This window comes from Scyliorhinus torazame, chromosome 26, assembly GCF_047496885.1.
Source record: "Scyliorhinus torazame isolate Kashiwa2021f chromosome 26, sScyTor2.1, whole genome shotgun sequence".
NCBI classification, from domain to species: Eukaryota; Metazoa; Chordata; class Chondrichthyes; order Carcharhiniformes; family Scyliorhinidae; genus Scyliorhinus; species Scyliorhinus torazame.
The window spans coordinates 38,860,647-38,875,319 of record NC_092732.1 but is presented as its reverse complement, the minus strand read 5'-3'; the positions used below and the strand labels follow the sequence as shown (position 1 = coordinate 38,875,319).

At 51.9% G+C, this 14,673-nt stretch overlaps 1 protein-coding gene across 1 annotated transcript in view; it reads right to left on the bottom strand.

Moving 5' to 3' along the window:
- Nucleotides 1-3,073: 3,073 nt before the first annotated feature.
- Nucleotides 3,074-14,673, bottom strand: part of LOC140402883 (SH2 domain-containing adapter protein E-like) — a gene marked incomplete at its 5' end in the record, with an annotated part of 142,218 nt that continues 130,618 nt past the window's right edge. Inside the window, 4 exons of the mRNA XM_072490510.1 lie at nt 3,074-3,437; nt 6,641-6,760; nt 7,034-7,193; nt 11,152-11,388. Of these exons, the coding sequence (XP_072346611.1) occupies nt 3,251-3,437; nt 6,641-6,760; nt 7,034-7,193; nt 11,152-11,388 (704 nt within the window). The remainder of the gene's footprint in view (nt 3,438-6,640; nt 6,761-7,033; nt 7,194-11,151; nt 11,389-14,673) is intronic.

The following is a 14,673-nucleotide window of genomic DNA, read 5'->3' as shown; positions in this document are numbered from 1 at the left end:
CTACACTGTCCCCATCAAACACTCCCAGGACAGGTACAGCACGGGTTTAGATACAGAGTAAAGCTCCCTCTACACTGTCCCCATCAAACACTCCCAGGACAGGTACAGCATGGGGTTAGATACAGAGTAACGCTCCCTCTACACTGTCCCCATCAAACACTCCCAGGACAGGTACAGCAACTGGTTAGATACAGAGTAAAGCTCCCTCTACACTGTCCCCATCAAACACTCCCAGGACAGGTACAGCACGGGGTTAGATACAGAGTAAAGCTCCCTCTACACTGTCCCCATCAGACACTCCCAGGACAGGTACAGCACGGGGTTAGATACAGAGTAAAGCTCCCTCTACACTGTCCCCATCAAACACTCCCAGGACAGGTACAGCACGGGGTTAGATACAGAGTAAAGCTCCCCCTACACTGTCCCCATCAAACACTCCCAGGACAGGTACAGCATGGGGGTTAGATACGGAGGAAAGCTCCCTCTACACTGTCCCCATCAAACACTCCCAGGACAGGTACAGCACGGAGTTAGATACAGAGGAAAGCTCTCTCTACACTGTCCCCATCAAACACTCCCAGGACAGGTACAGCACGGAGTTAGATACAGAGTAAAGCTCCCTCTACACTGTCCCCATCAAACACTCCCAGGACAGGTACAGCACGGGGTTAGATACAGAGTCAAGCTCCCTCTACACTGTCCCCATCAAACACTCCCAGGACAGGTACAGCACAGGGTTAGATACAGAGTAAAGCTCCCTCTACACTATCCCCATCAAACACTCCCAGGACAGGTACAGCACGGGGTTAGATACAGAGTAAAGCTCCCTCTACACTGTCACCATCAAACACGCCCAGGACAGGTACAGCACGGGGTTAGATCCAGAGTAAAGCTCCCTCTACACTGTCTCCATCAAACACTCCCAGGACAGGTACAGCAGGGGGTTAGATACAGAGTAAAGCTCCCTCTACACTGTCCCCATGAAACACTCCCAGGACAGGTACAGCACGGGGTTAGATACAGAGTAAAGCTCCCTCTACACTGTCCCCATCAAACACTCCCAGGACAGGTACAGCACGGGGTTAGATACAGAGGGAAGCTCTCTCTACACTGTCCCCATCAGACACTCCCAGGACAGGTACAGCATGGGGTTAGATACAGAGGGAAGCTCCCTCTACATGTCCCCATCAAACACTCCCAGGACAGGTACAGCACGGGGTTAGGTACAGAGTAAAGCTCCCTCTACACCGCCCCCATCAAAAACTCCCAGGACAGGTACAGCACGGGGTTAGATACAGAGTAAAGCTCCCCCTACACTGTCCCCATCAAACACTCCCAGGACAGGTACAGCACGGTGTTAGATACAGAGTAAAGCTCCCTCTACACTGTCCCCATCAAACACTCCCAGGACAGGTACAGCACGGGGTTAGATACAGAGTAAAGCTCCCTCTACACTGTCCCCATCAAACACTCCCAGGGTAGGTACAGCACGGGGTTAGATACAGAGTAAAGCTCCCTCTACACTGTCCCCATCAAACACTCCCAGGACAGGTACAGCACGGGGTTAGATACAGAGTAAAGCTCCCTCTACACTGTCCCCATCAAACACGCCCAGGACAGGTACAGCACGGGGTTAGATCCAGAGTAAAGCTCCCTCTACACTGTCTCCATCAAACACTCCCAGGACAGGTACAGCAGGGGGTTAGATACAGAGTAAAGCTCCCTCTACACTGTCCCCATGAAACACTCCCAGGACAGGTACAGCACAGGGTTAGATACAAAGTAAATCTCCCTCTCTACTGTCCCCATCAAACACTCCCAGGACAGGTACAGCACGGGGTTAGATACAGAGTAAAGCTCCCTCTACACTGTCCCCATCAAACACTCCCCGGACAGGTACAGCACGGGGTTAGATACAGAGTAAAGCTCCCTCTACACTGTCCCCATCAAACACTCCCAGGACAGGTACAGCACAGGGTTAGATACAGAGTAAAGCTCCCTCTACACTGTCCCCATCAAACACTCCCAGGACAGGCACAGCACGGGGTTAGATACAGAGTAAAGCTCCCTCTACACTGTCCCCATCAAACACTCCCAGGGTAGGTACAGCACGGGGTTAGATACAGAGTAAAGCTCCCTCTACACTGTCCCCATCAAACACTCCCAGGACAGGTACAGCACGGGGTTAGATACAGAGTAAAGCTCCCTCTACACTGTCCCCATCAAACACTCCCAGGACAGGTACAGCACGGGGTTAGATACAGAGTAAAGCTCCCTCTACACTGTCCCCATCAAACACTCCCAGGGTAGGTACAGCACGGGGTTAGATACAGAGTAAAGCTCCCTCTACACTGTCCCCATCAAACACTCCCAGGACAGGTACAGCACGGGGTTAGATACAGAGTAAAGCTCCCTCTACACTGTCCCCATCAAACACTCCCAGGACAGGTACAGCACGGGGTTAGATACAGAGTAAAGCTCCCTCTGCACTGTCCCATCAAACACTCCCAGGACAGGGACAGCACGGGGTTAGATACAGAGTAAAGCTCACTCTGCACTGTCCCATCAAACATTCCCAGGACAGGTACAGCACGGGGTTAGATACAGAGTAAAGCTCCCTCTACACTGCCCCCATCAAACACTCCCAGGACAGGTACAGCACGGGATTAGATACAGAGTAAAGCTCCCTCTACACTGTCCCCATCAAACACTCCCAGGACAGGTACAGCACGGGGTTAGATACAGAGTAAAGCTCCCTCTACATTGTCCCCAAGTGCCCTGTTCATTTTGTGTTTAATTCCTGTGCGTTTCTCCGTATGATTCCATCCTGTTTGGCCCTGGGGGCTGGGAGATGAGCGATTTTTGCCGTGAGATTCTTTCTCCCGCCGCCTTTCTGTCGGCAGATTAGAATTGCTGGCCCCCTCGAGCCGGTCGGTTTGCAGGCCTGGCTATCGTGTCGGTGATGCATATTTCCCCTGCCCTGGGCAATGTCTGGCTGCGTCCTCCCCCCCCCCGCCCCCCCCCCCCCTACCCCCTACCCCCACCCCCACCGCCCACCGCCCCCCGCCTCTCTCTCTCTGTCAGTTGGAGTTGGTTGGGAAGGCTGCTATTGCGTGTTCTCCAGCTACTGTGTGTGTCTCTCTCTCTCTCCCTCTTTGTCCTCCTTGCCTGCTGATTGGGGTTCAATAGGAGGCCGTTATGGGTTGTCTATTTTTTTCCGGACGGGCGTCTCTTCATACTCCTGCGCAAACTATTGCTGTTTATTGTGCACAGGGTGGAGGAGATTCATGTGCTCGGCGTCCTTGAACGGAAGCTTCTCGCTGGAGTAATAGTGAACCACCTCGGGGATACTGTCAAAGAGGGCGCTGTTCTGATTTAGTGTGTACTTATTGTCCTTCGTCTGGGCCAGAATGATGTGGACGCACCCCTGGCGGGTCCTGTACACAGCGGGCAGAGCAGAGGAGAGAGAGGTGTCAGCGTCATCACGATCTCGCAAAACAATCACAGCAGGCCCGTGGCCATTCAGCCCCTCTAGTCTGCTCCGCCATTCAATATGATCAGAATGTTAGCCTCAGCGCCACCCCTTCCTGCTTGTCCCCCCCCCCCCCCCACGCGAGGCTGGATTGGGCCGCAGCTTATAGGGGGGGGGGGGGGGGAGGTGAGGTACTCTCCGCGGGATTCCCAGCCTCTGACCTGCCCTGGTAGCCACAGTATTCGTATGGCTGCGTCTAGCTCATGACACGGTCAATGGCAACCTCTTCAGCATCTGTGAGCTTTGGATTGGCACAGCTTAATGCCACCAGGCCGTGCCCTCAATCACAGATTAATAATAATAATTACCCAATTATTTTTTCCAATGAAGGGGCAATTTCGCGTGGATATGGACCCTGGAAGTGTAGAAGATTTTAGGTTAGATGGGCAGCATAGTCAGCGCGGGCTTGGAGGGCCGAAGGGCCTGTTCTTTGATCTTTGTTCACATCTGTGGGGGGCGAAACCCACGCAGACACGGGGAGAATGTGCAAACTCCACACGGACAGTGACCCAGAGCCGGGATCGAACCTGGGACCTCGGCGCCGTGAGGCAGCAGTGCTGACCCACTGCGCCACCGTGCGGCCCAGGTTTATAATAATAATCTATATTATTGTCACAAGTAGGCTAACATTAACGCGGCAATGACGTTACTGTGAAAAGCCCCTCGTCGCCACATTCCGGCGCCTGTCCGGGTACACAGAGGGAGAATTCAGAACGTCCGATTCACCTCACAAGCACGTCTTTCGGGACTTGTGGGAGGAAACCGGAGCGCCCCGGAGGAAACCCGCGCGGACACGGGGGGGGGGGGGGGGGGGGGGGAGAACGTGCAGACTCCGCACAGACGGTGACCCGAGCCGGGGAACCGAACCCGGATCCCTGGCTGAACCCACCCCTGTTCCTAACCCCACGTCACGCCAATCCTTCCGCTTCCCCCACCCGTCTCCAGCATCGGATCCCTCTCGACACCCCTCCACCAACACCTGCACAACCACGGCAGGAAACCCCCGTCCCGGAGTGAACACAGTTCTCGAATCGGGTTGGGGGGGGGGGGGAGACAGCCAACGACGACCGTGCATCGCTATTGTAAAGAGGGTACAGCCTCCGCACCGAGGCACGGAGGGCAGCTCCGTCTATTTATTTGTCGCGACTTATTTTGGACGAGGAGACGGCAGCGGTGGATGGATAAAGTGGGAGGAAGAGTTGGGGGAGGGTATGGAGGAGGGGTTCTGGTGTGAGGTGCTCCAGAGGGTCAACGCCTCCACCTCGTGCGCGAGGTGGATACAGCTGAAGGTGGTGTACAGAGCGCACCTCACAAGGGCGAGGATGAGCCGGCTCCTTGAGGGGGAAGATGTGTGTGAGCGTTGCGGGGGGGGGGGGCCCCCGCAAACCACGTTCATCGGGTTCGGTCCTGTCCAAAGCTGGAGGATTGCCGGAAGGAGGTTTTTAAGGGTCATCTCTAAAGTGGTGCGCGTGAAACTGGACCCGGGCCCTCGGGAGGCCACATTCGGGGTGTCGGACCAGCCGGAGTTCGAAACGGGCGCGGGGGCAGGTGTTGCAGCCTTCGCCTCGTTGGTCACCCGAAGGCGGATCCTGTTAGGGTGGACTCCACCCTGTGCCCTGGCGTGGCGTGGGGGGGGACCTGCTGGAATTCTTGGCGCTTGAGAAGGTTAAGTTTGAACGGAGGGGAAGGATGGAGGGGTTCGACAATTCATGGGCGTTATTCATGGAATTTACAGTGCAGGTGCTGTTTAGCACACTGGGCTAAATCGCTGGCTTTGAAAGCAGACCAAGGCAAACCAGCAGCACGGTTCAATTCCCGTACCAGCCTCCCTGAACAGGCGCCGGAATGTGGTGACTAGGGGCTTTTCACAGTAACTTCATTTGAAGCCTACTCATGACAATAAGCGATTTTCTTTTCATTTCATTTCAGAAGGAGGCCATTCAGCCCATCGAGTCTGCACCGGCTCTTGGAAAGAGCACCCTACCCAAGGTCCACACCTCCACCCTATCCCCATAACCCAGTAACCCCACCCAACACTAAGTGCAACTTTGGACACTAAGGGCAATTGATCACGCCCAATCCACCTAACCTGCACATCTTTGGACTGTGGGAGGAAACCGGAGCACCCGGTGGAAACCCACGCAGACACGGGGAGGACGTGCAGACTCCGCACAGACAGTGTCCCAAGCTGGGAATCGAACCTGGGACCCTGGAGCTGTGAAGCAATTGTGCTAACCACAATGTTACTGTGCCGCCCGTTACGAACTTTCGAGAATTGGATCACATCGTCTTTAGGGGGGTTGGGGGCTGGGGGGGGGGCGGGGCGGGTGGTGGCTGTGTGTGTTAATGGCGACTATGGGTGATTCTTGATTCCTCTTTGTCATTTATTTATGTTAACATGCGGGCTTGGGTCACCGTCTGTGCGGAGTCTGCACGTCCTCCCCGTGTGTGCGTGGGTTTCCTCCGGGTGCTCCGGTTTCCTCCCACAGTCCAAAGATGTGCAGGTTAGGTGGATTGGCCGTGCTAAATTGCCCCCTTCGTGTCCAAAATTGCCCTTAGTGTTGCGTGGGGTTGCTGGGTTATGGGGATAGGGTGGAGGTGTTGAGTTTGGGTAGGGTGCTCTTTCCAAGGGCCGGTGCAGACTCGCTGGGCCGAATGGCCTCCTTCTGCACTGTAAATTCTGTGATGATCTATGAATGTCTGGGGGTTTGACTGGGAGGACGTGCAGACTCCGCGCAGACAGTGACCCAGCGGGGAATCGAACCCGGGGCCCTGGAGCTGTGAAGCAATTGTGCTAACCACTATGTTACTGCGCTGCCCGTTACGAACTTTCGAGAATTGGATCACAGCGTGTTTAGGGGGGTTGGGGGCTGGGGGGGGGGGGGGGGGGGGGGGAGGGGGGGGGGCGGGGGGCTCTGTGTGTTAATGGCGACTATGGATCGTTGTGATTGATGTGGGGATTGGCACTACACTCGTTCCTGATTATTGTTTATCGTTGGGTGTAAATCTGGGAGGAAATATTTTAAAATAAAAATGATATGCCGTGTCGCGTTCTGGAGGTACGACCCTCTGGCAACCCTCTCCCCCCGCAGCATCCCCAACACTTACTTTAAGGCGAGGGAGTACTTGCTGTTCCCCGACTCGCTGTTCCGTACCAGGTAGCTGGCCTCCTTGCAGGCTTGCAGTCGGGACTCTGCCTCCATGCGTGCAATGGCACCGTGGTACCAGCTGCGGGAGAGAAGGCAAATGCGGTTTGGAGCTGGGCGAAGGCGCGAGGCGGCGGTAAAAAAAAAAATAGGGACGCGGTAAACCAAGACGTGGCGATGAGGTCACACCAGGCTTGGGGGAGGGTGGGGGTTTGGGCAAGCTGCCGATTGGACGAGGGAGCGAGGCGAGGAACCGCGTTGCAGGGGAAGAGGAGGAGTCGGGCGCTGGGGGGCGTTTCGGGAGGAGGGGGGGGGAGGGGCGGTGGGAAGCCCGAGCGGCCATGTGGTCACTTACACTTGTTTCTCTAAGGGGACGGTTGGGTCCACCCTCTCCCCCGCTTCGCCCCCCTCCGGACCCTGTGGCCTCAGGACCCAGCTGGGCTGCCGGTGGTGGTGGTGGTGTTTGGCCTTTTCTTCCTTGGGGGGCGGCGATCTCTCTGTGCCATCGAACTGGACTGCGTGGGACACACAGCAAACAAGAAACATCAGACAAAATGTTTCGCCGGGAGTCTTCCCACCCAAGCATTCCTTTGCCAGAACAGTAGGTCATTCCCCTTTCGTTACTGATCCCTTTGATTGTGCCGAGCTCCTGATCACCCGATGCTCGAGAGCGCGAATTTTGACCGACTATTGCAGTGAAAATGAAATGAAAATCGCTTATTGTCACGAGTAGGCTTCAAATGAAGTTACTGTGAAAAGCCCCTAGTCGCCACATTCCGGCGCCTGTTCGGGGAGGCTGGTACGGGAATCGAACCGGGCTGCTGGCCTGCCTTGGTCTGCTTTCAAAGCCAGCGATTTAGCCCTGTGCTAAATCTCTGTATGTGCATGTACAAAAGGGGCTAATGTGTAATCAGTAGCCCCAGATGATCACTAGAGGGCCGGAGCCACAGGGGTATAAAGGCCACCACACTATGCCTCCCTCCCTCTCTTTGGGAGGCACTGTGACCAGGCCAGGAATATCAAATAAAAGATGGTAGTTACATCAAATCAGTTAGTCGTCGGGGATCCAAATGCTGCGAAGTCTTCCACAGTCGACTATCCAATTTGAATTTTCTTCCTTTTTTTTGTCGAACCTACTGGTTCTTTTAAAGCCACCAGTCCTGGTACCATCTTGTATTACGCTACTGTATTATCTTTTATTATACCACGGAGTGTTAATCAAACCTTGGTTACTGATGAGGTATTCTGAATCTCGACAAAGAAGACTCGAACTCGTCCAGTGGTAACTAAAGGTTTATTTATTTATTTAAAATAAACTTAGAGTACCCAATTATTTTTATTTTCCAATTAAGGGGCAATTTAGTGTGTTCAATCCACCTACCTTGCACATCTTTGGGTTGAGGGGGCGAGACCCACGCAAACACGGGGAGAATGTGCAAACTCCACCACGGACAGTGACCCAGAGCCGGGATCGAACCTGGGACCTCGGCGCCGTGGGGCAGCAGGGCTAACCCACTGCGTCACCGTGCTGCTCTACTAAAGGTTTATTGAGTAACTATAACAATAATTGCGTGAGTTCTTTACTTTAACATTGATACTAGTGATAAGGTTAACAAGATCTAACTACAGTAACTGTGCGTAACTACACATAAGAACATAAGAACTAGGAGCAAGAGTAGGCCATCTGGCCCCTCGAGCCTGCTCCGCCATTCAACGAGATCATGGCTGATCTTTTGTGGACTCAGCTCCACTTTCCGGCCCGAACACCATAACCCTTAATCCCTTTAATCTTCAAAAAACTATCTATCTTTATCTTAAAAACATTTAATGAAGGAGCCTCTACTGCTTCACTGGGCAAGGAATTCCATAGATTCACAACCCTTTGGGTGAAGAAGTTCCTCCTAAACTCAGTCCTAAATCTACTTCCCCTTATTTTGAGGCTATGCCCCCTAGTTCTGCTTTCACCCGCCAGTGGAAACAACCTGCCCGCATCTATCCTATCTACTCCCCTCATAATTCTATATGTTTCTATAAGATCCCCCCTCATCCTTCTAAATTCCAGCGAGTACAGTCCCAGTTTACTCAACCTCTCCTCGTAATCCAACCCCCTTGCTGCGAAGTCTTCCACAGTCAAATATCCGGTTTGAATTTTCTTCCTTTTTTTGTCTAACCTACTGGTTCTTTTAAAACCACCAGGCCTGGTACCATCTTTTATTACGCTCCTGTATTATCTTTTATTATACTACTGTAGCCACCTGGGTTGGCCAATTCCCGACGTAAAATGGAGAACAGCAAAGGCTGAAGGGAAATTCAGCCAACGCAGGCAGAAACTAGCAGGTGCAAGTTTACTGTGTATTAGACTCTGCAAAAGCCCAGACAGCATCGATACAAGCAGCCATCTGCATAATAATGTAGCAGCCATCTACATACTAATGAGCGATCCCCGGGAACATTCGAAACATTTGAGATAAACAAGGCCAAGCCAGACTCCCCGGCGCCAGCAGGAGCCAACACAAAAGAGGTTAACGGCATCCTCAAGACCGCCCATCGATCAGGGAACCGCTCCAGTATTGGAGAAATCGAACCAAGCGATTGGAACAAAGTCCAATCACCTAGAACCAGGTACAGGGTCCGCCCCGAAGGGCGGGAAGCCCCTGGGGACTATAAAGTTAAGCCCCCAAGGTCAAATCGTTCTTCTTGACCGGGTCACTCAGCAACGCGAACCAACCCTTGACCGTGACCGGTGCAGCTGCCGCCGATATCCAGTAAGTCTTAAGTCAATGCTCGCTACGAGATAGGCGCTCCTAGCTACCAGTCCGTACCAACTTCGAATCCCGCAGACTCAGAACCCGAACGAAAGGCCATTTGTTTCCCTGCCCTGGTGGGCCAGTCCGAAGCTAAGTATAGGCCTGTTAGTGATAGAAATAGCCTAGAAAGTAGAGTTTATGCATGAGTAGCGATTACTGTGTATAATAAATGTGCTTTGATTTGAATCTCACTAATTGGTGTATTGAGTTATTGATCAGCACTTGAACTTGAACCTCGTGGTGGTATCATAAAGATACCTGGCGACTCGAGAGCAAAGGTTATAAAACAGAGCCAAGTGAACCAATCAAAAGTTAGCAACACTACGGAGTGTAATATGTGTTACTCAAACCTTGGTTACTGATGAGGTCTTCTGAATCTCAATGAAGAAGACTCGAAGATCAGCCATGGTCTCATTGAATGGCGGAGCAGGCTCGAGGGGCCAGATGGCCTACTCTTGCTCCTAGTTCTTATGTTCTTATGAACTCGTCCAGTGGTAACTAAAGGTTTACTGAGTAACTATAACAATAATTGCGTGAGTTCTTTACTTTAACATTGATACCAGTGATAAGGTTAACAAGACCTAACTACAGTAACTGTGCGTAACTACACTAACCATCTGAGCTAATCTGATACTCCTGGCCTGGTCACAGTCCATCCCAAAGGGAGGGAGAGAGACACAATGTCTCATATCTTAAAAACATTTAATGAAGGAGCCTCTACTGCTTCACTGGGCAAGGAATTCCATAGATTCACAACCCTTTGGGTGAAGAAGTTCCTCCTAAACTCAGTCCTGAATCTACTTCCCCTTATTTTGTCTCATATAAAATGCCTTTATACCCCTGTTGCTCCGGCCCTCTCGTGATCATCTGGTGCGACGGATTACACATTAACCCCTTCTGTATATGCACATACAGAGATCACTGCAACTATTTGACTGTGGATGGCATCAAAGCTGAGCACGCTGATAGCCGATACGCTGTGGACACAGGGCTGGATTTTACGCTCCACCACCAGCCGGTTTTGCGGGCGAGGGGGGCAGCGGAAATCTAGCGGGCTGCACCCCCCCCCAAATCTACCTGCTCACCGCCAACCTGTCTGAAGGTTGACAGGAGGCGGGGGGTTGGATAGGGGCCCTCCCGCCAGGCCTCAACGTTTACGTTCTTCATCCCACTGCTATTTTATCCTGCCGGGGGGAGGGGGGGGGTCTGCCTCTTGACCTGGATCCCCCCCCCCCTCTCCCCAGACAACGGACCCGCCACCTCCCCACTCCGGATTTACCCGGGGTGCCCTCAGGGTGATGGGAATCCCTGCAGTGACTCTGCCGTGACCACAGAGCTGGCGCCCGCCCGAGCCACTGGCTGCCCCCCCATGAGGCGGGCAGCCATTGGCATGGTGGGTGGGCTCCCCCCCCCCTCCTGCTGATCTGTTAGCCAGGGCGGCCCCCCCCCCAAAAAAAAAAATCCAGCCCGAGGAGTTATTACGCCGCAGGAGGTGATCGCTCGGCCCATTGAAGCCATGCTAGCCCTCTGCGGAGAACAATCCCCAGCTTCCCCCGAACCCCAGCCCTTCCTGGCCGGTATGACACCCCCCCCCCCCACACAAAACCGGTCCCTCGACCCACCCGAAGCTCCTGCGCGGGCAGCGGGGCGGATCTACCTGCCGTACCTGCGAGAGCTTTCGCGATCTGCTCCGTCTTCCACTCCCAGGGCTGCTCGTACTCTGCTGCCGGCCGCCCGTCATTCTCCGGCAGACAGCCCTCGATCGGCCGCTGGCTTCCCGCCTTCTCCGGGGCAGCGTTCCCCAGCCCCTCCTGCTTTGTCCCCCCTTCCCCCGGCTCATAGGGACTGTCGTACAACAGGGACTGCTTCCCGAGCGGCTCCTTCGATCCTCGCCTACGGATTTCTGAATGGGAAGGGAGGGGGATTTGGGGGCGGGGGGGGAAAGAAACAGTCAGCAACCGGAAAACATACCCGAGATTGGGCCTTCTGATCTGCTCGAGGGTTATACAAAACGGTGCCATGTTGGTGACAAATCCCGATATTTGAAAGGATTGAATGAATCCCTGTGGTAAAAGAAATGGTGAACAGAACCTGTCGTAAACGTGTCAAAACATGTCCTATAAGATGTCCGGTGGCGGCCATGGAGCGAGTGGTCGCACATTTGGTGGCTCCCGCTCGACGTGGATTCCATGGCCCTTTTTCACCTGAATTATTTAGTTAGGCCGCACTTGGAGTATCGTGTTCAATTCTGGTCGCCACACTACCAGAAGGATGTGGAGGCTTTAGAGAGGGCGCAGAAGAGATTTACCAGGATGTTGCCTGGTATGGAGGGCATTCGCTATGAGGAGCGGTTGAATAAACTCGGGTTGTTCTCACTGGAACGACGGAGGTTGAGGGGCGACCTGATAAGAGGTGAGGGGCCTAGAGAGAGTGGATAGTCAGAGGCTTTTCCCCAGGGTAGAGGGGTCAATTACTAGGGGGGCATAGGTTTAGACCATAAGACCATAAGACATAGGAGCGGAAGTAAGGCCATTCGGCCCATCGAGTCCACTCCACCATTCAATCATGGCTGATTTCAACTCCATTTACCCGCTCTCTCTCCATAGCCCTTAATTCCTCGAGAAATCAAGAATTTATCAACTTCTGTCTTAAAGACACTCAACGTCCCGGCCTCCACCGCCCTCTGTGGCAATGAATTCCACAGACCCACCACTCTCTGGCTGAAGAAATTTCTCCTCATCTCTGTTCTAAAGTGACTCCCTTTTATTCTAAGGCTGTGCCCCCGGGTCCTAGTCTCCCCTGCTAATGGAAACAACTTCCCTACGTCCACCCTATCTAAGCCATTCATTATCTTGTAAGTTTCTATTAGATCTCCCCTCAACCTCCTAAACTCCAATGAATATAATCCCAGGGTCCTCAGACGTTCATCATATGTTAGGCCTACCATTCCTGGGATCATCCGTGTGAATCTCCGCTGGACCCGCTCCAGTGCCAGTATGTCCTTCCTGAGGTGTGGGGCCCAAAATTGCTCACAGTATTCTAAATGGGGCCTAACTAATGCTTTATAAAGCTTCAGAAGTACATCCCTGCTTTTATATTCCAAGCCTCTTGAGATAAATGACAACATTGCATTTGCTTTCTTAATTACGGACTCAACCTGCAAGTTCACCTTTAGAGAATCCTGGACTAGGACTCCCAAGTCCCTTTGCACTTCAGCATTATGAATTTTGTCACCGTTTAGAAAGTAGTCCATGCCTCTAGTCTTTTTTCCAAAGTGCAAGTCCTCGCACTTGCCCACGTTGAATTTCATCAGCCATTTCTTGGACCACTCTCCTAAACTGTCTAAATCTTCCAGCAGCCTCCCCACCTCCTCCATACTACCTGCCCCTCCACCTATCTTTGTATCATCGGCAAACTTAGCCAGAATGCCCCCAGTCCCGTCATCTAGATCGTTAATATATAAAGAGAACAGCTGTGGCCCCAACACTGAACCCTGTGGGACACCACTCGTCACCGGTTGCCATTCCGAAAAAGAACCTTTTATCCCAACTCTCTGCCTTCTGCCTGACAGCCAATCGTCAATCCATGTTAGTACCTTGCCTCGAATACCATGGGCCCTTATTTTACTCAGCAGTCTCCCGTGAGACACCTTATCAAAGGCCTTTTGGAAGTCAAGATAGATAACATCCATTGGCTCTCCTTGGTCTAACCTATTTGTTATCTCTTCAAAGAACTCTAACAGGTTTGTCAGGCACGACCTCCCCTTACTAAATCTATGCTGACTTGTCCTAATCCGACCCTGCACTTCCAAGAATTTGTAATCTCATCCTTAACAATGGATTCTAGAATCTTGCCAACAACTGAGGTTAGGCTAATTGGCCTATAATTTTCCATCTTTTTCCTTGTTCCCTTCTTGAACAGGGGTTTACAACAGCGATTTTCCAATCCTCTGGGACTTTCCCTGACTCCAGTGACTTTTGAAAGATCATAACTAACGCCTCCACTATTTCTTCAGCTATCTCCTTTAGAACTCTAGGATGTAGCCCATCTGGGCCCGGAGATTTATCAATTTTTAGACCTCTTAGTTTCTCTAGCATTTTCTCCTTTGTGATGGCTACCATATTCAACTCTGCCCCCTGACTCTCCTGAATTGTTGGGATATTACTCATGTCTTCTACTGTGAAGACTGACGCAAAGTACTTATTTAGTTCCTCAGCTATTTCCTTGTCTCCCATCACTAGATTACCAGCATCATTTTGGAGCGGCCCAATGTCTACTTTTGCCTCCCGTTTGTTTTTAAAAGATTTAAAGAAACTTTTACTATCATTCCTAATGTTACTGGCTAGCCTACCTTCATAATTGATCCTCTCGTTCCTTATTTCTCTCTTTGTTATCCTCTGTTTGTTTTTGTAGCCTTCCCAATCTTCTGACTTCCCAATACTCTTTGCCACATTATAGGCTTTCTCTTTTGCTTTGATGTATTCCCTGACTTCCTTTGTCAGCCACGGCTGCCTAATCCCCCCTCTGATAACCTTTCTTTTCTTTGGGATGAACCTCTGTACTGTGTCCTCAATTACTCCCAGAAACTCCTGCCATTGCTGTTCTACTGTCTTTCCCACTAGGCTCTGCTCCCAGTCGATTTTCGTCAGTTCCTCCCTCATGCCCCTGTAGTTATCTTTATTTAACTGTAACACCTTTACATCTGATTCTACCTTCTTTCTTTCAAATTGGAGATTGAATTCTACCATATTATGATCACTGCCTCCTAAGTGTTCCCTTACTTTAAGATCTTTAATCAAGTCTGGCTCATTACATAACACTAAGTCCAGAATGGCCTGTCCCCTCTTGGGCTCCATCACAAGCTGTTCCAAAAAGCCCTCCTGTAAACATTTAATGAATTCCCTTTCTTTGGGTCCACTGGCAGCATTATTTACCCAGTCCACCTGCATATTGAAGTCCCCCATGATCACTGTGTCCTTGCCTTTCTGACATGCACTTTCTATTTCGTGGTGCATTTTGTACCCCTGGTCCTGACCACTGTTAGGAGGCCTGTACATAACTCCCATTATGTTTTTTTTGCCTTTGTGGTTCCTCAACTCTACCCACACAGACTCCACATCATCTGACCCTATGTCGTTTAGTGCTATTGATTTAATTTCATTCCTAATTAACAAGGCAACCCCGCCCC